We start from the raw sequence: 24,877 nt of genomic DNA on the forward strand, positions 1-24,877 counted from the left end.
TTCTGTGAGAGTCAAAGACAAGCACTGAATTGTTCTAACCTCATTTCCAACACCTGGCCCATTACCCTGCATGGCTTGGATAACACTTGCACATTTAAAAAAATGTAAGGATGATGTGAGGGTAAGGACATGGAATTTTGTGATCTGGTCATATTCTCTCTTGTTGGAGCTGATTGCTGCTTCGCAATTGTATGTTGCAAATGTTACTTATCGTTTATCAGGCCAAGCCTGATCATTGTCCAAGTCTCACTGTATTTTCTCATCGTTGACTTCACTGTTGGAAAAGTCATGAATTCTGCTGGACACCTGGACAATATTCAATGAACGTTCATGTCTCCACTTTGGTTCAAATGAAGACATGACTTCAGCCAGTGCAGGTATCCAGTGAATGCCACTGACTCAATTTTCTATTCCTCTGCTTAACACCACATTCAATCAGAAGTTGCCAGGGTGGAAATGACAGATTGCACTTTCCTTCCTTTTCAAGCTCAGGATCTCTGATCATATTTGTGGTAAATCCTGAACGAGGTTACGAGAAGTGTGGCATGACGAAAAGTAAACTGAACCTTAGTGTGCAGCTGTTTGACAGCTGTTTGACAGCACTGTCATCCAGATGTTGCATTACTTTGCTGATGATTGAGAATACATTGAGGTCATAATTGGTCAGGACAATTTGTCTGCCGATTGCGTGATAGGTCATCTTTCTCTGAAATGTGAGTGTCACAAGTGTTTAAAAATGTACTGGAAAACATTTACTGTTGGTGTGCTGACCTTGGGGCACATTGTTCCAGTACAGTTTGTGGGATGCTGCCAGGTGCCATGGCATTTGCAGTATCCGGAACATTCAGTCTTGTCATTGCATGAAATAATTTGAATTGCGTGTAAGTTAAGATCTGTGATGCCTCCTCAGGATGAGGGCAAGAAGATCATCCAGACTGGTGAATGGTTTCATCTGCTCCTTCACCTTTTGTTCGTAACATCTTGTAATAACTGCCATGTAGCCTGATGAGAAACTAAAGCTCATCTTGATTCATTTGCATTTGAAGGTGCCTATTTTTCCCAAACAAAAGGACCCATCACTGAGCGGAAAGTATGGAGAATGTTATAGACATCAGTGGTGAGATAATGCTGGATCTTGACCAGCAAAACCATTGTTGTGTTGGTGAAATGCAAACAAAAATCTACATGATGTAAACTTTATTCTCAGCTAATCCCTTTAACAAATGACAGATTCTGATGTTGGTTCCTGGAAAGCCTCCATTGTTGGAGGACGAGAAGCCGTATCCAATTGAAGCAGCACAGGCTTCTGCAATGACTGTGGAAACCACTGCTTATGCCTTGCTTCAAGCGTTGTCAAGGAATGATATTGACGATGCAACACCGATTGCGAGGTGGCGAACGATGCAACAGAACTATGGTGGTGGATTTCACTCGATGCAGGTAAATGCTTGAGATCACAACAACAGGCATTCAGATATTTCCATGGATCATGTTACTAACTGGTGGTTGTTGCAGTTTGCAATCAAACTGGGCACTGCATTTTCATCTGCAGGTTTGGTGCATTGGCACAAATTCCAGTTCTTCAATGGTGTTAATCCTTGGTTAAATTCTTACATGCACTTTGCCTGTGCATCACTTTTCCTCTTGGTATTGTCCTTGAAAACTACCTGTTTCTGTAAACCTTCACTTGCTTGTCACAGGACTGCACTGTCAGAGGGTCAATGATGGGAGAGTGCTGTGCTGTTGGAAGTTGTGTGCTGAAAGGGAGCTGCCCTGCCAGAGGGCCTATATTAAGGCAGTCAGCATTGTGAGAGGGTCGATATTTAGTGCATGCTCCTGTCTCAGAGGGTCAATTTGATGGGACAACATGCCTCTGAAACTAACTTGTTGGAGTGCTGCACCGCCTGAGGGTTCGTCTGAAGGGAGTGATGCCCTGTCAGATGATGAGCTTTCCCTCATCTTTAACCGTCTGACAGTGCAGCACTCCCATAATATTAACCCGCTACCAGTGTGGCACTTGCTTACAATTGTACTTCTGACAGTGCACAAGTCCAACAAAATGATCCTCTTGAGTGTCGCACACACTCAATATTGGCCCTCCAACAGTGCAGCACTCCCTCAGGACTGACTGTCTGACATTGATACGTGGATCGTGTAGCAATCCTGTAATATTGACCCACTGACACAGCAGAACTCCCTCAATATTGTTTTTCTGACAGTATTGCACTCCTGATCCTTCGGCAGTGCCCCTTGATATCAATCTTTTCACATGAGACCACTCCCTCAGCACTAACTCTCTGAATGTGCAGCACTTCTCAGGACTGATTCTGTGATATTTCAGCACTCCCACATCATTAACCCTCTGACAGTGCAGCCCTCCCTTTATATCAACCCTCCAACAGTGCATTGTTTCCTTAATATTGGACCTCTGATTGTGTGATACTCCCTCAGTGCGAAGCTCTGACAATACAGCACTCTCTCTGAAATAACTCTCTGATTAAGCACTTCCTCAGTGCTCACCCTCTGAAAATGGAGCTTTCTCTCATTACTGACCCTTTGCAGTGCTGCACTGCCGCAGCACTCCATTAAGAGTGATCCTCTGACAGTGTGGCACTCCCCTAATATTGGTCCACTGACTGTGTGGCACTCCCTTGATACTGACCTGCTCGCGGTGCATCACTGCTCTAATATCAAACCTGCAGCTCTATCAAAGGGTCTGTCCTGAGCAAGTGCCCCATCGTCAGCATGTCAATTCTGAGGCAGTGCCTCTATATCATTGAGGTAGCTCCTGACGGTCAGAATTACGGGAGTGCCTCATATTTAGAGGGTCATTAACTGAGGGACAGCCTCATGATCAGCGGGTCAGTCTTTACGGACTGCCTTATAGCCAGTGTGTCAGTTCTGAGGCAGTGCCCTCAATGTAACAGATTTAGAAATGGGGGAGGGGGCACATGATGAGAAGGTCAGTAGTAAGCTATTGGAACTTTGTCAGAGGGTCAGTACTCAGCGAGTGCCTCATTGACATCGGGTCCATACAGAGGGTTTGCACTGAGGGAATGCTTCCTTGTCAGAGATTCAGAACTGAGAAAGTGCCTCATTGTCAGAGGCTCATTCCTGAGGCAGTGCCTCATTGTCAGAGTGACATAATCAGATGGCACTCCCTCAATTCTAAACCTTAATACTGACCCTCTGACAAGGAAGCACTGCCTCAGGACTGACCCTATGATAATGAAGTGTTCCTCAGGATTGAACCATTGACGATGTGACTCTCCATTCGTGTTGACCTTCTGATAATGGGGTTCTCCTTAAGTACGGACCCTCTGACGGTTGTGCACTGCCTCAGTACTGACCCTCTAAATATCTGCCACTCCGTCAATTCTGACCTCCTTACGCTGAGGCATTACCTCAATCCTGACTGGGGTGCAGGTCTCTGGCACAGAGTCTGTTGCTCTTGCAACGAAGGGAAGGGGGTATAGGAGGAGAGTGTTAGTCATTGGGGACTGAATAGTTAGAGGGACAGATAGAAGGCTTGTTTGGAACCGAAGAGACTCACGATTGGTGCGTTGCCTCCAGGTGCTAGAGTCCGTGTTGTCTCGGATAGTGTCTTTGGGGTCCTGAAGGGAGAGGGTGACCAGCCCCAAGCCATGGTCCACATCGGCACCAACGACATAGGTAGAAAGAGGGATAGGGATGTCAGGCAGGATTTCAGGGAGCTCCGCTGGAAGCTGAGAGCTCAAACAAATGGAGTGGTTATCTCTGGTTTGTTACCCGTGCCAAGTGATAGCCAAGCAAAGAACAGGGAGAGATTTCAGCTGAAGACGTGGCTGCAGGGATGCTGCAGGTGGGAGGGCTTCAGGTACATGGACAATTGGGGCTCATTCTGGGGAAGGTGGGACCTCGACAAACAGGACGGTATCCACTTGAACCAGAGGGGCACGAATATCCTGGGCGGGAAATTTGCTAGTGCTGTTCGGGTGGGTTTAAACTAGCTTAGCAAGGGGATGGGAAACTGTGGTGTAGTTTCAGTACACAGGAGAAAGAGAATAGAGAGGACATGGACAGGATCTCAGTGTCACAGGAGTGTGCTGGCAAACAGCAAGCTGAATTGAAGTGTGTCTACTTCACTGCCAGGAGTATCCGGAATAAGCGAGGTGAGCTTGCAGCATGGATAGGTACCTGGGGCTTCGATGTTGTGGCCATTACGGAGACATGGATAGAGCAGGGTCAGGAATGGATGTTGCAGGTTCCAGGGTTCAGATCTTTGAGTAAGATCAGGTAAGGTGGGAAAAGAGGGGGAGGTGTGGCTTTGTTTGTCGAGGGCAGTATAACGGAGGCTGAAAAAACTTTTGAGGAGGACTGGTCCACTGAGATGGGATGGGCTGATGTCAGAAACAGGAGAGGAGAGGCCACACTGGGAGTTTTTTAATGGGCCTCTGCAAAGTTCCAGGGATCTGAAGGAGAGGATTGGCAAAACGATTCTGGGCAGGAGTGAAAGGAACAGGGTGGTCATTATGGGAGACTTTAACTTCCTAAGCATTGACTGGAAATGCTGTAACTCTCGTACGTCGGATGGATGAGTTTTCGTCCAATGCACGCAGGAGCGTTTCCCGACACGGTACGTCGAAGGGCCGACAAGAGGGGAGGCCACACTGGATCTGGTACTTGACAGTGAACCAGGCCAGGTGTTTGATTTAGTGGTAGGTGAGCACTTTGGAGAGAGTGACCATAATTCGGCTACGTTTAGTTTAGCGATGGAGTGGGAGAGGAACATGCCACAGGGCAAGACTTACAGATGGGGGAAGGCAATTATAATTGGGCAAGACTTAGGAGGCAAAGAATGGGGTAGCAAAATGCAGGGGATGGGGACAATCGAAATGGGGAGCTGGTTTAAGTAACAGATATTGCGTGTCCTTGATAGGTACGTCCCTGTCCGGCAGGGGTCAGTGATAAGGTAGGGGAGCCGTGGTTTACGAAAGAAATTGTATCTCGCGTTAAGCAGAAGAGCGAGGCTTATGTGATGTTGAGATGAGATGGATCAGTTGATGCAATGGAGAGTTACAGATGAGCAAGGAAGGATTTAAAGAGAGAGTTAAGAAGAGCAAGGAGGGGTCCTGAGCAGTCATTCGCAGGTGGAATAAAGGAGATCCGTAAAGTTTTCTCAAGGTATGTGAGGAATATAAGGATGACTGGGGTAGGAATAGGGCCAATCAAAGACAGAAGTGGGAAGTTGTGTGTGGACCGGGTAGAGATCGGAGAGGTGCTAAATGAATATTTCTCATCTGTTTTCACTGAGGAAGAGGAGAATTTCATCGAGGAGACGACTGAGATACGTGCTATTAGACTTGAAAGGATTCAGGTTAGTAAGGAGGAGATGTTATCAATTCTAGAAGGTGTGAAGCTAGATAAATCCCCTGGGCCTGAGAGGATTTTTCCGAGAATTCTCTGGAAAGCTCGGGAGGAGGTGGCGGAGCCCTTGGCTTTGATCTTTGAGTCCTCATTGTCTGCAGGTTTAACACCAGAGGACTGGAGGACTGCAAATGTTGTGCCCTTGTTCAAGAACGGCAGTAGAGATGAGCCAGGCAATTACAGCCAGTGAGCCTTACGTCTGTTGCATCAAAAGTTTTGGAAAGGGTTATAAGAGATAGGGTTTATAATCATCTCGGAAGCAACAATTTGATTGGAGATAGTCAACATGGATTTGTTAAGGGCAGGTCGTGTCTCACAAACCTCTTGGAGATTTTGAGGAGGTGACCAAGCATGTGGATGAGAGAAGGCCAGTTGACGTAGTGTACATGGACTTCAGTAAAGCCTTTGATAAGGTTCCACATGGTAGGCTATTGGAGAAAATACGGAGCCATGTGATTGAGGGAGATTTAGCAGTTTGGATTAGAAACTGGCTTTCGGTAAAAAGGCAACCAGTGGTGTTTGATGCAAAATATTCAGCCTGGAGTCTGGTCACTAGTGGTGTGCCTCAAGGATCTGTTTTTGGCCCACTGCTGTTTGTCATTTTTACAAATGACTCGGACGCAGGCATAGGTGGATGGGTTACTAAGTTTGCAAATGACACTAAGGTCGGTGGAGTGGTGGACAATGTGGAAGAATGTCGCATGTTGTAGGGAGACTTGGATAAAGTGCAAAATTGGGCGGAAATGTGGCAAATGGAGTTCAATGTGAGGTGATTTGCTTTGTGAGGAATAATAGGAAGGTACAATACTGGGCCAATGGAAAGATTCTTGGTAGTGTGGATGTGCAGAGGGACCTTGGCGTCCATGTACATAGATCTCTGAAAGTTGCCACCCATGTTGATAGTGCTGTGAAGAAGGCATCCGATGTGTTAGACTTTATTGGTAGAGGGATTGAGTTCCAGAGCCGTGATGTCATGCTGCAACTGCACAAAACGCTCGTGCGACCTGTTCTGGTCGCTCCATTGCGGGACGAATTCGGAAGCATTGGAAAAGGAGCAGAGGAGATTTACCAGGATGTTGCCTGGTCTGGAGTGAAGGTCTTAGGAGAGAAGGCTGAGCGACTCGAGTCTGTCCTCATTGGAGAGAAGAAGGCTAAGAGGGCCTTTAATAGAAACATACAAGACAATCAGAGAAAGATGAGTCAGGGTGGACGGTGAGAGTCTTTTTCCTAGGATGATGATGTTGGCTTGTACGAGGGGGCTCAGCTACAAATTGAGGGGTGATGGATTGAAGGCAGATGTCAGAGGCAGGTTCTTTACCCAGAGAGTGGTAAGGGCGTGGAATGCCCTGCCTGCCAATGCAGTTAACTCAGCCACATTCAGGGCATTTGAACAGTCCTTGGATAAGCATATTGATGATGATGGGATAGTGTGAGGGAATGGGCTTAGATTAGTTCACAGGTTGGCGCAACATGGAGGGCCGAAGGACCTGTTCTGCACTGTATTTTTCTATGTTCACAGATGACACTAAAATGAGTGAGAGAGTAAAGTCTGAAGAGGACAATGAAAATCTGCGGAAGGATGCAGAAAGTTTAAGTGAATGGACAAGGGTCTAGCAGATGGAGTCCAATGATGGTAGATGTGAGGGTATCCATTTTGGTAGCCATTATGGAAAAATGGAGTCTTGCTTAAATGGTGAAAAATTGTAGCATGCTGCTCCGCAGAGGGAGCTGGGCAGCCTTGTGTCTGAATCAGGTAGTTTGCAGATGCGGCTGGTAATTGAGACAGCAAATGGAATAGTGTCCTTCGTTGCGAGAGTGATGCAGTTTAAAAATCGGGAGGGTATGCTACAGTTGTATAGGGTGCTGGTGAGGCTTGGTGTGGAGTAGTTTGTACAGTTTTCGTCTCCTCACTTGAGAAAGGATGTACTGGCACTGGAGGGGGTGCAAAGGAGGTTCACGAGGTTGATTCCAGAATTAAAAATGTTGCTGTATGGGGAGAGATAGAGTAGACTAGGATTGCAGTCACTGGAATTTAGAAGAATGAGGGGTGATCTAATAGAAACTTTTAAAATTATGAAACAAATGGATCGGAAATTGTTTCCACTGATGGGCGAAATTCCAACTTGGGGGCACAGCCTCAAAATAAGTGTGAACAGATTTAAAACTGAGTTGAGGATGAGCTTCTTCATCCAAAGGGTTGTGAATCTGTGGAATTCTCTGTCCACTGAAACAGTTGAGGTTCCCTTGTTGAATGGTTTGAAAGCCAAAACAGATAGATCTTTGAACAGGAAAGGAATTGAGGGTTATGGTGAATGGGAGGGTAAGTGGAGCTGAGTCCGCAAAAAAGATCAGCGGAACGAGCTGGAAGAGACAGATGGCCTACTCCTGTTTTATTTCTTATGTCCGTACGTCCTTAGATTGCCATCCTTGTCATTCCTCCTTCCCTGGAATAGGCCAGTTCTGAACTGAAGAGAAGGTCTTTAAATAACTCCCACGTATCAAATGTTGACTTGTTCAATAAAAGCTCCTCCCAATTAATACTGCTCAGCTCCTACCTAACACTGATGTAATTTTCCCTCCCCCAATTTCGTCCCTTCCCACAAGGTCCTGATTATCCATGGCTGTCTTAAAATGTAAGGAGATGCGATCGCCCATTTAAGAAGCTCCTGGCGCACTGTTTTTCCCAAGTGGAAGTCAGCTACAGGCTTTCTTGTTCCACGATGGGGGAGGAAATGGCCTAGTGGTATTATTGCTGGACTGTTAATTCAGAGACTGAGATAACATTCTGGGGACCTGTGTTCAAATCCCAGCACAGCAGATGGTGGAATTTGAATTCAATATAAAAGAAAATCATGAATTAAGAATATAATGATGACCATGAATTCATTGCCAAATGTCAGAAAAACTCACCTGGTTCACTGATGTGCTTTAGGGAAGGAAACTGCCACCCTTACATGATCTGGCCTACATGTGACTGCAGACCCACAGCAATATGATTGACTTTGAACTGTCCCCGAGGCAATCAGGGATGGACAATAAACACTGCGTAGCTAGGGATGTCCTCCTCCCACTAACAAATAAATAAAATTGGATTCTACATCTTCCGATCCAAGATCGTTTCTTGCTCTCATACTAATTTCTTTGCTTACAGTCACTTTCCCTCCTGCCTGTCTTTTTGGAATGTCGTATAGCCCTGCGCACTTAACTCCAGTGTTGATCTCCTTGTAACCATGTCTTTGTAATAGCTATAAAATCATGCCCGTCAACCTAGAAATGTGCTATTAATTTGTTGATTTTGTTCTGAATACAATGAACACGCAAGCAAAGAGCCATGAATTTAGCTTTATCACTTGATTTCACCTCTTGACACTATTTACAGCTGTTTTCTGTTTGTACATGCTGTCTTTTCCAGTACCACGCTGACTATTGTTATCCCGATAGTTCTTTCGTATCAGTCCGTGTGTATTCCTGGGCGAATGTGCTCGTATGGTCTCAGGAGTTGCGGAGGTCACGGCTCTGGGACAGCCGTTTCATCGCCCTATGCTGCAGGTGAGAAGAAAAGAAAATCTCTTGCTCTGAGCTCTGCAAACCAGGGCAATGTCAAAAGGGAAACAAGGTCAAAAGAATTTCAACAAGAATCTCAAAATTAACTGCTGAATTCATATCAACATTACGGGGATCGCCCAACTTAGTGGCCACAACACCCCACTTTCTGTTCTTCACAAACAATCCAAAGGCTGAAGTATCCGTATCCCTCTTAACTTTTATGGTTTTTGAGCTAATTTCTTGTTTCTAACTTGTGCATATTTGTGGTGCCTTATGACTTGTTGCATTTAGCAATTGATAAACTCACTCTCTCACGAGTTCAGGAGAAGCTAGTTTTATCGAATCCCCAGTGTGGAAACAGGCCACTCAGTTCAAAAAGCCCACAGCAACCCTCCAAAGAGCATCCCACCTAGACCCATCCCCATTCCCCTACTCTATCCCTGTTAGCCTGCATTTCCCATGGCGAATGTACCTAACCTAGACATCCGTGGGCACTGTGGGTAATTCAGCATTGCCAATCCACCTAACCTGCACATCTCTGGACTGTGGGAGGAAACCAGAGCACCCAGCAGAAACCCACACAGACAAGGGGAGAATGTGCAAACTCCACACAGACAGTCATCGGAGGCTGGAATGGAACTCAGGTCCCTGGTGCTGTGAGGTAGCATGACTAACTACTGAGTCACCGTGTCACCCGGAGGTATCTTGACTCCTTCTGAAACATAGGAAGGTATCCACAAGACAAAGATCCTTTTTAATCAGCTTAATTCGTACCAACTGAGGTGGATCTAGTTGGGTGTGTAAAGAAGGGGAGTCTTTCACGAGGGAACTTAACAATTTGGGAGACTCAGTCACCGAGGGAGCCTGACCCGAAGACTGGTCAAAACAATAATGATTCGATATGAATTAGTTAGAATGCAGCTGTTAACAGTAATCCTCCATCCCTATGTGGGAGCGAGATTTAACATTCAAAATCAAAACTGAAACTCTTGAACAAGGTAGTTCAAAACAGCCAGTTCTCTGATTGAGGTTGTGAACTTGCTCGCCGAGCTGGCTTCTTCTCATTCAGACGTTTCGTCACCATGATCGGTGACATCATCAGTACAGCCTCCAATGAAACGATGTTATTCTACTCTGTCTGGAATTGACACTGTCCAGTCTGTTACCAAGAGTACTGTCATTTCCGGTTTTGATGTGTATGGGTTTGTGTGTGGGGGTCCAATTGTATCTGTTTGTTGGTTGCATTATGGGTGGAGAATCACGCCTCTCAGAGGACACTGCGACAAGGTAACCGTAGTAGCCCAAGCCAAGCATAGACACGCACAGGAATTCCGAGAGGCATGGTTCTGCACCCATTCTCCAGCCTCACATTCTTGGTCTCTTCAGTCTGAATATGATCACTCAACCATATCCTTGATGACAAACAGTGGAGTCTTACTTCCCAAAATCTACAAACAGGACTGTCCAGGCAGATCCATTTGTTCTAATGATATCATCTTCTGCTGGAGGGATTCCGAAATGTCTGCATTCTTCCTCAACTGAGCATTCCTTGCATTCGTGGTTGACAGAGCTGTCAGCCATGTCCATTGTGCTGCAGGGTTCCCAAGCGGAATATGAGTTGCTGTTCCTGCAACTTTGGGGTGGCATCATTTGTGGCACTGCAGGAGGCCCATGTTCAGTTTGGTTATGACTTTTGAGGAACGGATGGTCCCTTTGAGATTGAAATTGGAGAAAGATTTCAGGATTTTTTCATGTTCTTGTCTTTCTGTTATGCCCCTAGGAAAAAAGCAATGAAAGTGTCGTTAATTTTTTGCATGGCGAGCTGCTGCATACTAACCGGTCTCACACCATTACCATCACCTTGCCCTTGTGAAGGCAGATATGGATAAGGTTCTCAAAGCTGATAGAAGATTGAAACCACTCTCATCCTGTGACGATCGTAAGTTTCCCTTCTTTAAAAAAAAATGTTTGCAGCTGAATTCACATAATATAGAGCACAGTGGTTCTGGTTAACACCACTGTCTCAATTCCACCCTTTGGTGACTTTCTGTGTGGAGTTTGCACATTCTCCATGTGCCTGCATGGGTTTTCTCCAGGTGCTCGAGTTTGCTCCCACAGTCAAAAGATGTGCAAGGTCGGTGGATTGGCCATGCTAAATTTCCCAAGGTGTTCAGTGATGTGTAGGTTAGGTGAGTTATAGGTGGATGGGTCTGGGTGGGATGCTGTGAGGGGCAGTGTGGACATGTTGGGCTGACCGACCTGTTTCCACACTGTAAGGGTTCTCTGATTCATGATTCCATGATTTTACTGAGCGCAAAGGTACAATATTGACTCGTCATATTTGTCTCACCTCTTTACACATTGACAAGAAAGCTTTAATGTCAGTTTCGATGCATTTGCAACATGTCTGTTGTCTCTGACAAGGCTGACTATATCTCCTTCTCTAATGCACATCTCCTGTCCCCTAACACTGAGAGGTGACACTTGCTTTTCATTGAGTACAATCAATAAAACAATAGCCTCCATATTACATCCAGCGGCTTCTCTTCACACTCACACACTGTTCTTTTTTTCCTCCAGGTATTGACCACTCATCATTTCTAATTCCTCATCTCATCTCTCTCTCATGCTCTCTCTCCCCCTCTCTCCCCCTCTCTCCCCCTCTCTCCCCCCCTCTCCCCCCCTCTCCACCCCTCTCCCCCTCTCTCCCCCTCCCTCCCTCCCTCCCTCTCTCCCTCCCTCTCTCTCCCTCCCTCCCTCTCCCTCCCTCTCTCTCCCTCCCTCTCTCTCCCTCCCTCTCTCTCCCTCCCTCTCTCTCCCTCCCTCTCCCTCCCTCCCCCTCCCTCTCCCTCCCTCTCTCTCCCTCCCTCTCTCTCCCTCCCTCTCTCTCCCTCCCTCTCTCTCCCTCCCTCTCTCTCGCTCCCTCTCTCTCCCTCCCTCTCTCTCCCTCCCTCTCTCTCCCTCCCTCTCTCTCCCTCTGTCTCTCTCTCTCTCTCTCTCTCTCTCTCTCTCTCTCTCTCTCTCTCTTCCCCCCCCCCTCTCTCTCTCTCTCTCTCCCTCTCTCTCCCTCCCTCTCTCTCCCTCCCTCTCTCTCCCTCCCTCTCTCTCTCTCTATGTCTCTCTGTCTCTCTATCTCTCTCTCTCTCTCTCTCTCCTGTCTCTCTCTCTGTCAGTCTTTCTCTCCTCTCCCTGTTCTCCCCCATCACTTCACTCACAGGCACCAACAGAGGTTCACAGTCACACTATGTTGCACATGCATATTCTGTCCCTCATGCACAAACACACTGCACACACACAAAAAAAAGTCAGGAACACAGTCTCTCACGAACACACTCTGTCACATTCTCACTCATTCATACTCCATACCGTCACACAGTCGTACACGGTCTTGCACACATTCTGTGGCACACTTGCATGCACTGTCGCAGGATCTTTTGCCAATGCTCTTACTCTCAAGTACACACACACTACCACAAATCTCTCCCTCACACACTTAGGTTTGCAAATTCACTTGCTGTCAAGCTCACTCACACTTAGAGACACACTCACTCCCTCATGCATGCTGTAACACTCCCTTCTTGTGCTAACTCCCTTTCACACACTCTCAAGCACAGTCACTGGCACACACATTCTGTCGTGCGCACACACACACTTTCATGCACTGCCTTTGCACTCTTGAGCACAATCATATGCTCACCTCTCTCTTGCACACAGTCAATTTGATTTGAGTCAGAGATAATGGGAGCTGCAGATGCTGGAGAATCCAAGATAATAAAATGTGAGGCTGGATGAACACAGCAGGCCAAGCAGTATCTCTGATGAAGGGTCTTGGTCCGAAACGTCAGCTTTTGTGCTCCTGAGATGCTGCTTGGCCTGCTGTGTTCATCCAGCCTCACATGTTATTATCTTGATTTGAGTCATCATTGTCACATGTGCCCAGGTACAGTGAAAAGTTTTCTTCTGCATGCAGTATAGACAGGTGATATCAAACAAGGCGCATGAGTGAAACGGAACATAGTGACAGCTACAGAGAAGATGCACAGAGAGTAAGATCAAAATTAGATTTAAGCTTTTCAGTGTCCTATTCAGATCTCCAATAACAGCGGTGAAGAAGCTGTTCTTGAATCTTTTCACGCATGTATACAAACTTTTTTTACATCTTCCCTTCAGAAAAAGGGAGAAGAGGGTGTAATTGTGGGGTGAGAAGGGCCTTTGATGATGTCAGTTTCTTTCCCGAGGCAGTGGGAAGTAGAGGTGGAATCGACGAATGGAAGGCTGGTTTGCATGATGGACGATGCTGTGTTCATGACTCGAGTTTCTTGTGGTCTTAGGAAGAGCTGTTGCCAAACCATGCTGTGATATGCATCCAGATAGGATGCCTTCTCTGGTACATGAATGAAAGTTGACCTTGTGGACACTCCAAATTACCTTAGCCTGCTGGGGAAATAGAGACATTCGGTGTGCTTTTTTGCCCATTGCGACGATCTGGGTGGACCAGGAGAGATTGTTGGTGATGGACACTCTCAACTATCTCCACCTCAGCAACATCTCTCTCACTGTCTGATGCAGGCGCTCACACACTCACATTCTGTCACCTATTCTGTCTGTCTGTCTCTACCTCTCTCCCTCATCGCCCATCTCTCTCGCTCTCGCTCTCGCTCTCTCTCTCTCGCTCTCTCTCTCTCTCTCGCGCTCTCTCTCTCGCGCTCTGTCTCTCTCGCGCACTCTCTCTCTCTGTCTCCCTCCCCAACCTCTCTGGCTTTGTCTCTCTCTCTCTCTCTCTCTCTCTCTTTTTCTCACACACCAACTCATTGCTCAGTATTCCATGGTATCTGAATTGTTGGAAGAATTAACTCAGACTGAGCGTGGATTTTCTCCCAAATTAGTTATGACAAAGCAGAACCAATTCTGCCTGGAAGAAGAAAGGCAGGAGCCATAATAATTCGGGATTGTTTTGCTAGAGGAACCGTGCTGTGACATGCATCCAGATAGGATGCTTTCTGTGGTACATCAATGAAAGTTGCCCTTGTGGGCACATGGAATTGCCTTAGCCTCCTGGCAAGTCGAGACAACGGTGTGCTTTTTTGCTCATTGCGATGATGTGGATGGACCAGTGAACTAATCTAAGCCCATCCTCCACGATCCCATTATCATCCATATGCTTATCCAAGGACTGTTGAAATGCCCCTAATGTGGCTGAGCTAACTGCATTGTCAGGCAGGGGGTTCCACATCCTTACCACTCTCTGAGTAAAGAACCTGCCTCTGATATCTATCTCAAATCTATTATCCCTCACTGTTTAGCTGTGCCCCCGAATACAAGCTGGCGTCATCATCCTCGGAAAAAGACCCACACTGTCCACCCTGTCTCATCCACTGATCATCTTGTATGTCTCTATTAAATCCCCTCTGAACCACCTTCTCTCCAATGAGTACAGACCCAAGTCCCTCAGCCTTTCTTCAGAAGACCTTCGCTCCGGACCAGGCAACGTCTCCTCTGCACCTTTTCCAATGCTTCCACGTCCTTCCTGTAATGGGGCGACCAGAACTGTACGCAATATTCCAAATGAGACCGCACCAGCTTTTTGGACGGTTGCTCTGGATCTCAATCCCACTGCCAATAAAACCTAAAACACCGTAAGCCTTCTTCACAGCACTATCAACCTGGATGGCAATTTTCAGGGATCGACGTAGATGGACACCCTCTGCACAGCAACACTACCAAGAATCTTTCCATTGACCCAATATTCTGCCTTCCTATTATTCATCCCAAAGTGAATCACCTCACATTTATCCGCATTGAACTCCATCTGCCACCTTTCCGCCCAATTCTGCAGTTCATCCAAGTCTACCTGTCACCTGCAACATTGTCCACCACTCCACCGACTTGAGTGTCATCTGCAAACTGACTAACCGATCTACCAATGCCTCCGTCCAAGTCATTTATAAAAATGACAAACAGCAGTGGTCCCAAAACAGATCCTTGAGACAAACCAGTAGTGACCAGACTCCAGGCTGAATATTTTCTATCAACCACCACTGGTTGCCTCCTTAGCCAAAGCCAGTTTCGAATCCAACCTGCTAAATCTCCCTCAATCCCATGTCACCATGTTTTCTCCAATAGCCTACCATGTGGAACCTTATCGAAGGCTTTACTGAAGTCCATGTCCACCACGTCAACTGCCCGACCCTCATCCACGTGCTTGGTCACCTTCCAAAATTACTCAATGAGGCTTGTGAGACACGACCTGCCCTTGACAAATCCATGTTGACTATCTCCCATCAAATTGGTGCTTGCTCGATGATTATAAATCCTCTCTCTTATAATCCTTTCCAAAACTTTTCCTGCAACAGACGGAAGGCTCACTGGGTTTATAATTACCTGGGTCATCTCTACTGCCCTCTTTGAACAAGGGCACAACATTTGCAACCCTCCAGCCTTCTGGTACTAAACCTGTAGACAATGAGGATTCAAAGATCAAGGCCAAAGGCTCCGCCGCCTGTTCCGTAGCCTCCCAGAGAATCTGCAAGTTTCGAAGGATGATGCGTTGTCTCCGGAGGTTGGTGGGGTGGTACGTTAGGACGAGGGAGACTTTGTTTTGGTTGTTGTCGTGGGGTGGGGTGAGTGGGATTTGTTGCAGGAAATGCTGGAGACACGGTCGAGGGCGTTATCAACCACCGAGCGGGGCAAGTTGTGGTCCTTGAAAAATGAGGACATCTGAGATATACTGGAATAGAATACCTCATCCTGGGAGCGCAGATGCAGAGGCAAAGGAATGGGGAATAGGGTATGAAGTGTTGCAGGAATATGGTGGGAGGAGGTGTAATCTTGGTAGCTGTGGGAATTGGTGGAGTTGAAATGGATATTTGTTTCTCAGTGGTTGGACATAGAGTGGTCCAGGTAGGAGAGAGAGGTATCAGAGATTGTCCAGGTTAACTTCAAGTTCGGGAGGAAGGTGTTGGTGACGTGGATGAACTGTTCGAGCCCGTTGTGGGAACACGAGGCGGTGCCGATACAGTCATCAATGTAACGGAGGAAGAGGTGGGGTTGAGGGCCAGTGTAGGTACGGAAGAGGGAGCGTTCCATGTAACCTGCAAAGAGGCAGGCATAGCTTGGGCCCATTTGGCTACCCTGGCCACCCTCTTTGTCTGTACGAAGTGGGAGGAATTGAAAGAGAAACTGTTGAGGGTTGTTCAAGGACCGGAACTTCCCCCTCCTCAGTGGTCAAAAACACCCTCGACCGTGTCACCCGCGTTTCCCACAACTCATCCCTCACACCCGCACCCCATAATAACTACCAAAACAGTGTCCTCCTCGCCCTCACGTACCACCCCACCAACATCCGGATTCAATGCGTCGTCCTCCGACCCTTCTGCCATCCGCAATCTGACCCCACCACCAAAGACATGTTTCCCACCACCCTTAGGTGACCCCCTTATCCGCTCCACACTCCCGTCTAGCACTCCCTACACCCAGCACTTTTCCCTGCATATCCATAAATGTTGTCATCACAACGTTTAAAATTCACTGGTCCCGATACCTCCCCCCCATCCCAGCCCCCAGGAAGAATTTCCTCATCAAACAGATGTTTACCTGCACATCTGCTAATGTGGTAGACTGTATCCACTGTTGCCATTGTGGCCCCCTCTACATCGGGGAAACCAAACAGAGGTTTGGGGACCGCTTCACCTGTGCTCAGTTTGCACGAAAGAACTGCACCTCCCAGTTGCGAACTGTTTCGACTCTCCCTACCAATCCTCAGGTAACATGTCCATCCTGGGCCTCCTGCAGTGCCACAACGATGCCACCTGAAGGTTGCAGGAGCAGCACCTCATATTGCGCTTGGGAACCCTGCACTCCATGGTATCAATGTGGACTTCACAAGCTTCAAAATCACCCCTCCCCCTCCCGCATCCCAAAACCAGCCCACCTATCCCATCCTGCCACCTCAAACCCCACCCCCATTTCCTACCTCCTCACCTCTTCCCGCCCCGGAGACCTGTTCGTCCTCCCCGGACTGACCTATCCCCTCCCTACCTCCCCACCTACACTCACCTCTGCTGGCTCTATCCCCACCTCTTTAACTTGTCTGTTTCCTCTCCACCTATCTTCTCCTCTAACCATCTTTGATCCGCCTCCCCCTCTCTCACTATTTATTTCAGAACTCTCCCCCCCTCCCCCTTTTCTGATGAAAGGTCTCGGCCCAACATGTCAGCTTTTGTGCTCCTCAGATGCTGCTTGGCCTGCTGTGTTCATCCAGCTGCACACTTTGTTATCTCTACATCTCTTAACAACCTCATTAAGTGAGTTCTAGAGCGAACTATGCAGGGTAGACTTTGGGTTTATCATTCTAACTTGCCAGTCCTGAAAGATGAAAGTTGGTTTGTGTTGGATGTTTGTCTCATAGCTATGAAAGATATCCTGAAAGGATTTTTCAAATCTTTTGTTGAGAATTGTACCCATTTAGTCACTAATCCTTTTCCTTCTTTAAAGTTTCCTTGGTAGTGACAAATTTCAAATATCTGCAGAATTTTATTTGGCTTTGTATTGGTTGTCTGTGATTCTCTGTTAATGGCTCCGCGACCTGCCAGCTAATTACAGAATTTATCATTGATGTGCCTGTACCAAAATCTTTCGTCTTATACTATATATCCCAATTTCAGGAGAAAGTCCATAGAAACCTTTTAAAGGAAAGGGGATTAGAAAGAAAATCTATCGATCAAAATCATGAATAGTTGATAAATTATTTGCATTCCATATTTCCAGAACCTGCCCCGGAAGAGAGAGCCCAGAGAATTGCCAAAGCTGTCCGCAAACAGTCAATAGAAGTGAAGGAAAATTGGGAACAACTGAAAATCCGTGCGAGCAACTGGCAGAAACAGGTGGAAAAGGCGTTGGAGAAACTTCAAGAACTGCTGAAAGCTCTGGATGATCTTGAGGCTCACGTGATAACAGCTGAGGGGGTCCACACTGATTGGCAACCTGTGAGTGACCTGCTTATTGACTCATTGCAGGATCACATTGATAAAACCACAGTAAGTGCAATTACATTACACTTCAGTTATGAACAGATGTAACCACAATGTTGTATCAAGACGATCAGTAATATGAGTACTTCAGTCATATTGATTGAATGGTTGTTAACTTAATTTGCAAATTAAAACTTAGTTGAGCATGCCTTCTGATGATATCACATCGTTAATATTAGTATAGTTGAGGATTCTGTTAGCCAGTGACATCAGCTGAGTTATCTGCTTATTGCCATGTTATCAGGGTTAAAGGTCAAGTCTTAGCACGCCATTTGGCGACTCCTTAGAGAGAGACAACTGGTTATGATTTAACCTGAAGATCACCATGCCTCAGGGAAGTAGAGGGGTTGAGGCGAAGACCCTTTGTGGTCAGCTCACTGGTGTGGCAATTGAGCCCTCTGTGCAGGGCATCAGTCTGCATCACAAACCAACTGAATTTGAATAGAGTTTAGGATTGGAGAGCAATCCATGCAATTATTTTTTTTTAATGAATGTTTCTCACTGGGACTCTCTCACCGGCAAACTTTTTAAAAGCCAGCTCAGCCATACAGGCGAGATCAGTTCCTGATCTCAGCCGAATTTTTTGACGTGGGGTGGGTCAGCGTTAGGAGTTCATTGATTGGAATGAATTCTCATTAAGTTAGCAAGAGGGATACTACACGTGAATAGATCGATGTTTTGAAAAGAGGATGAGATATGAGCAAAAGTTGAATTGATGTGGAAGACCAGCCACAATCATCATCGACAGTGGAGCAAGCTTGAGCGGCCATGCAACATTGTGCTGCCGCTATTTGACTTGTTCTGTGGAAAGGAAGGAAAATGGTCCAAGTGTCAAAAATGCCGAAGACCACATCATTCTACAACCTCAAAATTTGATTGTGTTCAGCATATTATCACTCCTGGTACCCCTAAATCCTGGTCTATCATCTCAGCAGCTCGACTCTGCCCAAAAGCTGGTTACTTGTGAGATTTTTGAGGGATCTTCCCAAGTCTGAAAATCATTTTTGTTTTTGTACAATCAGAGTTGGCCAGTGTGGAAGGAGGTTGTTTGGCATATCGTAGCTCTTTGAAATAACTCCCCAATTCGTCCCCCTCTGCTTGGCAATGACTTCAACCACTTATAAAATCTCTTTAATGGAGGGAAACTTTGAAGGCGTCTGATTGGAGTTATAACGATCCCAGAATACAACTGAGCCTTATTAAGTTGTTAGTTCTGATGATCAAGAGCTTGATGAAAGAGGATTGTTTGAAAAAGTGCCTTAAAAGAGGAAATGTACAGAGGCTAAGAGGTGTAGGAAGTTCGCGAGTTTTGAGAGGATTTGTTGCTTGGGTTGAGGTTCTGGATGTGAGTTTGCTCGCTGAAGGTGCAGGAAGTCTCTTCTTGGGTTTGAAGCCGACACAATTAAATGTTTGGCAACTCGTAGTGGACCGTTTAAAATCAAGAGTGGGCAAGAGGACATAATTAGACGAGTGCAGATATCCTGAAGTATGGTTGGACTGGTGGAGATTACCAAAATAGCGATAGGCATAGCCAAGTAACGATTTGTAAACAAAAATGAGAATTTAATAAAATTACTGTTAATAGTCTCAGTCAGGTAGAAAGTACAGAGAATAGGAATTGGTTCAAGTTGAGACTCAGGCAGTGGAGTTTTAGACGACCTCAAGTGTTCAATGGACAAATGTGGGTCTCCATCAGGGAATGCATTGGAATTGTCAGGTCCAGAAGTGAAGTAGTACCAGGTGAAGGCTTCACTGCGAATGAGCCGAGACAAAAGACAGGTAGGCAGGATTGAAAAGATGTAAAGAGACAGCTTTAGGGATTGCATGAATGTGTGGTCGGACGTTCATCATGGGATAAACAAGATGCCAAGGTTGTGCTGAGACAAGTGTAATATTACATTGTTGCCAAGGCGGAGTAATGCAATCAGTAGGTCGTGAATAGAGATTGGTGTGGGGACCACAAAGTGGTCTTCCCAGTTTTAAATTGTTATCTCTACATAGCTGCGCAACTTTATGTTCTGTTCAAAAGGCATTACTGACGAGGAAACAGAAGTTAGCCATTTGTTTACTTGTCAATATATCTTGATTTTTCCACCATGTTCTCCAATTATTGACACAACATGTGCAGTGTACGAAGTGAACCGTTCAAACCTTAAAAGGAAATGTTAAAATTGTGGAATATAAAGTTAAATTTATTTTATTGAAAATTTAAATAAATTACATGAAGGTTTGACCAAGACTGCAAGGAATTAGATGGAACACCAGATGAATAAAACAAGCAGTAGGAAGGTGGTACTAGCTGGATGTTCCTGAAGAAAGAGAACGCAGCCAACCTTTCTTCCATCAGGGGGATGAATTGTGTGGTGTCAGACACAGTCGATGAAATCATTCCTTCTGTCTTTACTGTCTGACTAGACTATGGTTGTAATATTTCCTTTTTTAAGCGCTCAAGGTTAGACATACTTCACTTGACATTCTCATTTTATAAATTTTAAGAAGTTGACTTATTGTCAAGTCACGATAGGATTGAAAACACATTCTATAACTGTTTGAAGTCAGAAGTCACATGACACCAGCTTGTCGTCCAACAGGTTCATTTGAAATCACACAAGCGTTTGGAGTGCAGCCCCTTCATCAGGTGCAGTTAGTGAGGTGACCACAGAGAGACACAGCTTATCAGCAGAGAGATCAAAAGATCATAGAATTGGCGTGAGTGGAGTGTCAGATAATAACTCTATACAGGTGACCAAGAGTGTTAGAGGCAAGTAAAGCGTTTATAAAGTCCATGTCAGTGCTGTGTTGTCATGATAATCAGGCAGCGCAACAGGAATGTACAAAAGGTGACATCTCAGGTCAGACTCTGACTTGTAGTTGAGAGGCTTGTGTTCAGAATCTGTCTTAGAGTTTTAACCTTTATTTCAAAAGCAAGAATTTATAAGATACCACACTGACTGTAACTACAAGTTGTGTGTTTCTTCAACAAAATATCTGCAAACAAACAAACATCCTGGATGAAGACTTATTATCTGACACTCCAATCACACCAGTTGCATGATGTTTTGATCTGTCTGCTTATCAATTGTGTGTCTGTGTGTTTTCCTCCCTGACCGCACCTGATGAAGGGACTGCACTCCGAAAGCTTGTATGATTTCAAATAAACCTGTCAGATTATAACCTGATGTCATGTGAGCTCTGACTTGGTCCATCCTAGTCCAACACCAGCACCTCCACATTATAACTGTTTGGAACCAAGTCAGCGCAACAGGTATATGTCGAACATTTGACTTCGGAAGAATGCCGAGTGCTGAAAAATTCATTAATAACAAAGGATTTCTTCATGGTGCCATCTATCGTAACATGCTGCGTCTCACAGTCACAATGAAAGGATGGCCACTTCAATTTAGCAGGGCCAAGAACAGTTATGGACATTTTTAGCATGGGAGGAGGCCATTCAACCTATTTTAACTGTCCCAGCTCTCTCCCACCGCAACAAAATTAATCCTGCTCTCGAACTCATTCCACATATTTCACAGAATTGAAATATATAGGCACATACTTAAGAGATTTTAACATCAAGTGAGCAGTTCTCGCACTTCACCTTGTCACTAAAAATGGAAAACGTGACTTACAAGGAGTGGGTCTTTATTTTGTTCTGTTTGGATGATGAAGCAGATGCAAGTCAAAGTGCTGGAACTGGCGTCTTGAACTTAGCAACTGTTCAACGTGTATAAAATGAATTCTGTGCGCATCTACAAAAAGCAGTTTTATGGAAGGAAAAGGTACCAAAGAAGATTTGGTGTATTGTGCTTGATGCTATTATACTCCAACCTGTGAAAACAGAACTCTACGACTGTGAGTGTTGAGTTCTGAGAGGGTGCTATCTTGTTTGAATGTACATTGCTAAGCCGAGGCCTATTTTCCCAACAGCAAAATTGGTAATCCAGCAAGAAATGGATATTTCTCACATTTGTTGGCTGTAAGTGTCTGTTTAAAGTTTGAGTACAGTTTCCTTATATACAGGTGCTTAACCTGCTTTTACAGTTGGAACATTTGTTGTGCCAATGAAAATTTTTTGAATAGTTTCACCTCCAGTTTTCCTCTTTATACGTATTTGGTATTTTTTCAGGGTAAGGACTATCTTCAAAATCTGAGATTGGGTTTTGAAAGACAGCAGCCTTTGTTTTGGAGAGATAATGGGAACTGCAGATGCTGGAGAATGCGAGATAACAACGTGTGGAGCTGGATGAAGACAGCAGGCCAATCAGCATCTTAGGAGCACAAAAGCTGACGTTTCGGGCCGAGAACCACCTTCAGAAAATGGGGAGGGGGTGCGGGTTCTGAAATAAATACGGAGAGAGGGGGAGGCGGATGGAAGATGGATGGAGGAGAAGATAGGTGGAGAGGAGAGTATGGGTTCGGAGGCAGGGAGGGGATAGGTCAGTCTGGGGAGGCCGGACAGGTCAAGGGAGCGGGATGAGGGGAAATAGGGGTGCGGCATGAGGTGGGAGGGGGGGATGGGTGAGAGGAAGAATAGATTTGGGAGGCGGGGACGAGCTGGGCTGGTTTTGGGATGCAGTGGCAGGACAGGAGATTTGGAAGCTTGTGAAATCCACATTGATACCATTGGGCTGCAGGGTTCCCAAGCAGAATATGAGTTGCTGTTCCTGCAACCTTCGGGTGGCGTCATTATGGCACTGCAGGAGGCCCAGGTTGGACATGTCCTCTCGGGAATGGGAGGGGGAGTTGAAATGGTTCGTGATGGGAAGTGCAGTTGTTTACTGCAAACTGAGCGTAGGTGTTCTGAAAAGCGGTCCCCAAGCCTCTGCATCGTTTCCCCAATGTAGAGGAAGCCACAACGGGGACAGCGGATGTTTTGGATATTTCTTAAGCATTGATTTTCATTCAGAGTTGGTTGGATTTTGCTGAAGCAATAGACATAACTCACTATGACGTAGACAATGTCAGAGTTAATGTTTCGCGTCCTGTGACCCTTCCTCAGATCTCACTCTTCACTGATGCTGCCAGACCTGCTGAGCTTTTCCAGCAACTTCTGCTTTTCTTGCTGATTTACAGTGTCCACAGTTCTTTTGTTTTTTACGACACAGACAAAACTTGATCTCTGCAGGAAGCATGATGCTGCATTCTCCAACTTCCCTGCCTTTTTGTCAAATGATATTGTCTTTTTAGGACAGAAGTGGCTTTTTTTTGTTTGTTTTAACTTCCGCACATAGTTTCTATGCAGGTTAAAAGTCTACACCTTTTCAGTTCTCTGCTGCATAATGAAGACTTGGAACAATTTTTTTTAGAAAGTAGAAAATCAGTGTGGTTTGTCTTCCAAAATGTGATGTGTAAGTGCAACACTTAACAGTGTGTTCATCAAACTATTGTTTCCTTTGATCTTTGTGTTGCAGAAATTTCTAAGATCATTTCATATTTTTTTTTGATATATTTCAGCAGCTTTCCTGGAGCAAGTCTGTTTTCCTTCGGATGAGACGACTTTCAGACATACTCCCTTTATTATGAGATTCCAGTTACTGGATTCCAGTTCCCTCTCCCCATCCCCCTCTCTGATGAAGGGTCTCGGCCCGAAACGTCAGCTTTTGTGCTCCTGAGATGCTGCTTGGCCTGCTGTGTTCATCCAGCCTCCCATTTTATTATCTTGGAATTCTCCAGCATCTGCAGTTCCCATTATCTCTGGTATCAATGTGGACTTGACCAGCTTCAAAATCTCCCCTTCCCCAACTGCATCCCAAAACCAGCCCAGTTCTTCCCCTCCCCCTACTGCATCACAAAACCAGCCCAGCTGTTCCCTTCCCCCGACTGCATCCCAAAACCAGCCCAGCCTGTCTCCGCCTCCCTAACATGTTGTTCCTCTCACCCATCCCTTCCTCCCACCTCAAGCCACACCTCCATTTCCTACCTACCACCTCATCCTGCCTCCTTGACCTGTCCGTCTTCCCTGGACTGACCTATCCCCTCCCTACCTCCTCACCTGTACTCTCCTCTCTACCTATCTTGTTTTCTCTCCATCTTCGGTCCGCATCCCCCCCCTCCCTATTTATTCCAGTTCCCTCTCCCATCCCCCTCTCTGATGAAGGGTCTAGGCCCGAAATGTCAGCTTTTGTGCTCCTGAGATGCTGCTTGGCCTGCTGTGTTCATCCAGCTCCATACTTTGTTATCTTGGATTCTCCAGCATCTGCAGTTCCCATTATCAGTGGCATTTTCCTCTTCATCAAAGTTTGTGCAAAAGCAACACGATATGGGGGGGCACGGTGGCTCAGCGGTTAGCACTGCAGCCTCACAGCACTGGGGACCCAGGTTCAATTCCAGCCTCAGGCTACTGTCTGTGTGGAATTTGCACCTTGTCCCTGTGTCTGCGTGGGTTTCCTCCAGGTGCTCCGGTCTCCTCCCACAGTCCAAAGATGTGCACGCGAGGTGGATTGGCCATGCTAAATTGCCCATAGTGTTCAGGGGCGTGGGTCTGGGTGGGATGCTCCAAGGTTTGGTGTGCACTTGTTGGGCCAAAGGGCCTGTTTCCACACTGTAGGGAATCTAAACAATCCTGTTCCCACATCTCCATGTTATAACCCTGCTGATCACTGCCCACAGAGATGTTTGAAAACAAAAGGATAACAATAATATTCAAACCCAGTGCTGGAGATGTATTTTAAATACACTGAGGCCAGTGTCGATCTCCAAATCAACTTTTATTTACAAATGAACTGTCTTCAACTTTAGCACTGCCTCATTCAGAGATAGTTGCCAGGGTGTCAGCATCTCTGACCCTCACTTCTTATCTGTCAGCCAGGGCTCCCTGATTTGGGCTGTTAATATGGAACAATCAGGCAACTCATATTCTGTGAGGTTCAACTGGCCGACCTGGTCACAAACCAGTG

General features: G+C 46.1%; 1 protein-coding gene across 2 annotated transcripts; it reads left to right on the forward strand.

Moving 5' to 3' along the window:
• Positions 1 to 1,344: 1,344 nt before the first annotated feature.
• LOC132207723 (uncharacterized) lies at positions 1,345 to 24,396 on the forward strand. 2 transcript variants are annotated; one of them, XM_059643616.1, is made up of 4 exons: positions 1,345 to 1,440; positions 8,819 to 8,955; positions 17,719 to 17,985; positions 23,436 to 24,396. In XM_059643616.1, exons 1-4 carry the CDS (start codon positions 1,361 to 1,363, stop codon positions 23,591 to 23,593), a joined length of 642 nt encoding a protein of 213 aa, XP_059499599.1. In that variant the 5' UTR covers positions 1,345 to 1,360; the 3' UTR covers positions 23,594 to 24,396. The 2 variants fall into 2 exon arrangements, with proteins under 2 accessions (XP_059499599.1, XP_059499600.1); XM_059643617.1 differs by lacking the exon at positions 23,436 to 24,396 and adding an exon at positions 22,108 to 22,373 and having other exon boundaries at positions 17,719 to 17,987.
• Positions 24,397 to 24,877: the final 481 nt, after the last annotated feature.

Source organism: Stegostoma tigrinum, unplaced genomic scaffold (genome assembly GCF_030684315.1).
Source record: "Stegostoma tigrinum isolate sSteTig4 unplaced genomic scaffold, sSteTig4.hap1 scaffold_135, whole genome shotgun sequence".
Lineage (NCBI taxonomy): Eukaryota > Metazoa > Chordata > Chondrichthyes > Orectolobiformes > Stegostomatidae > Stegostoma > Stegostoma tigrinum.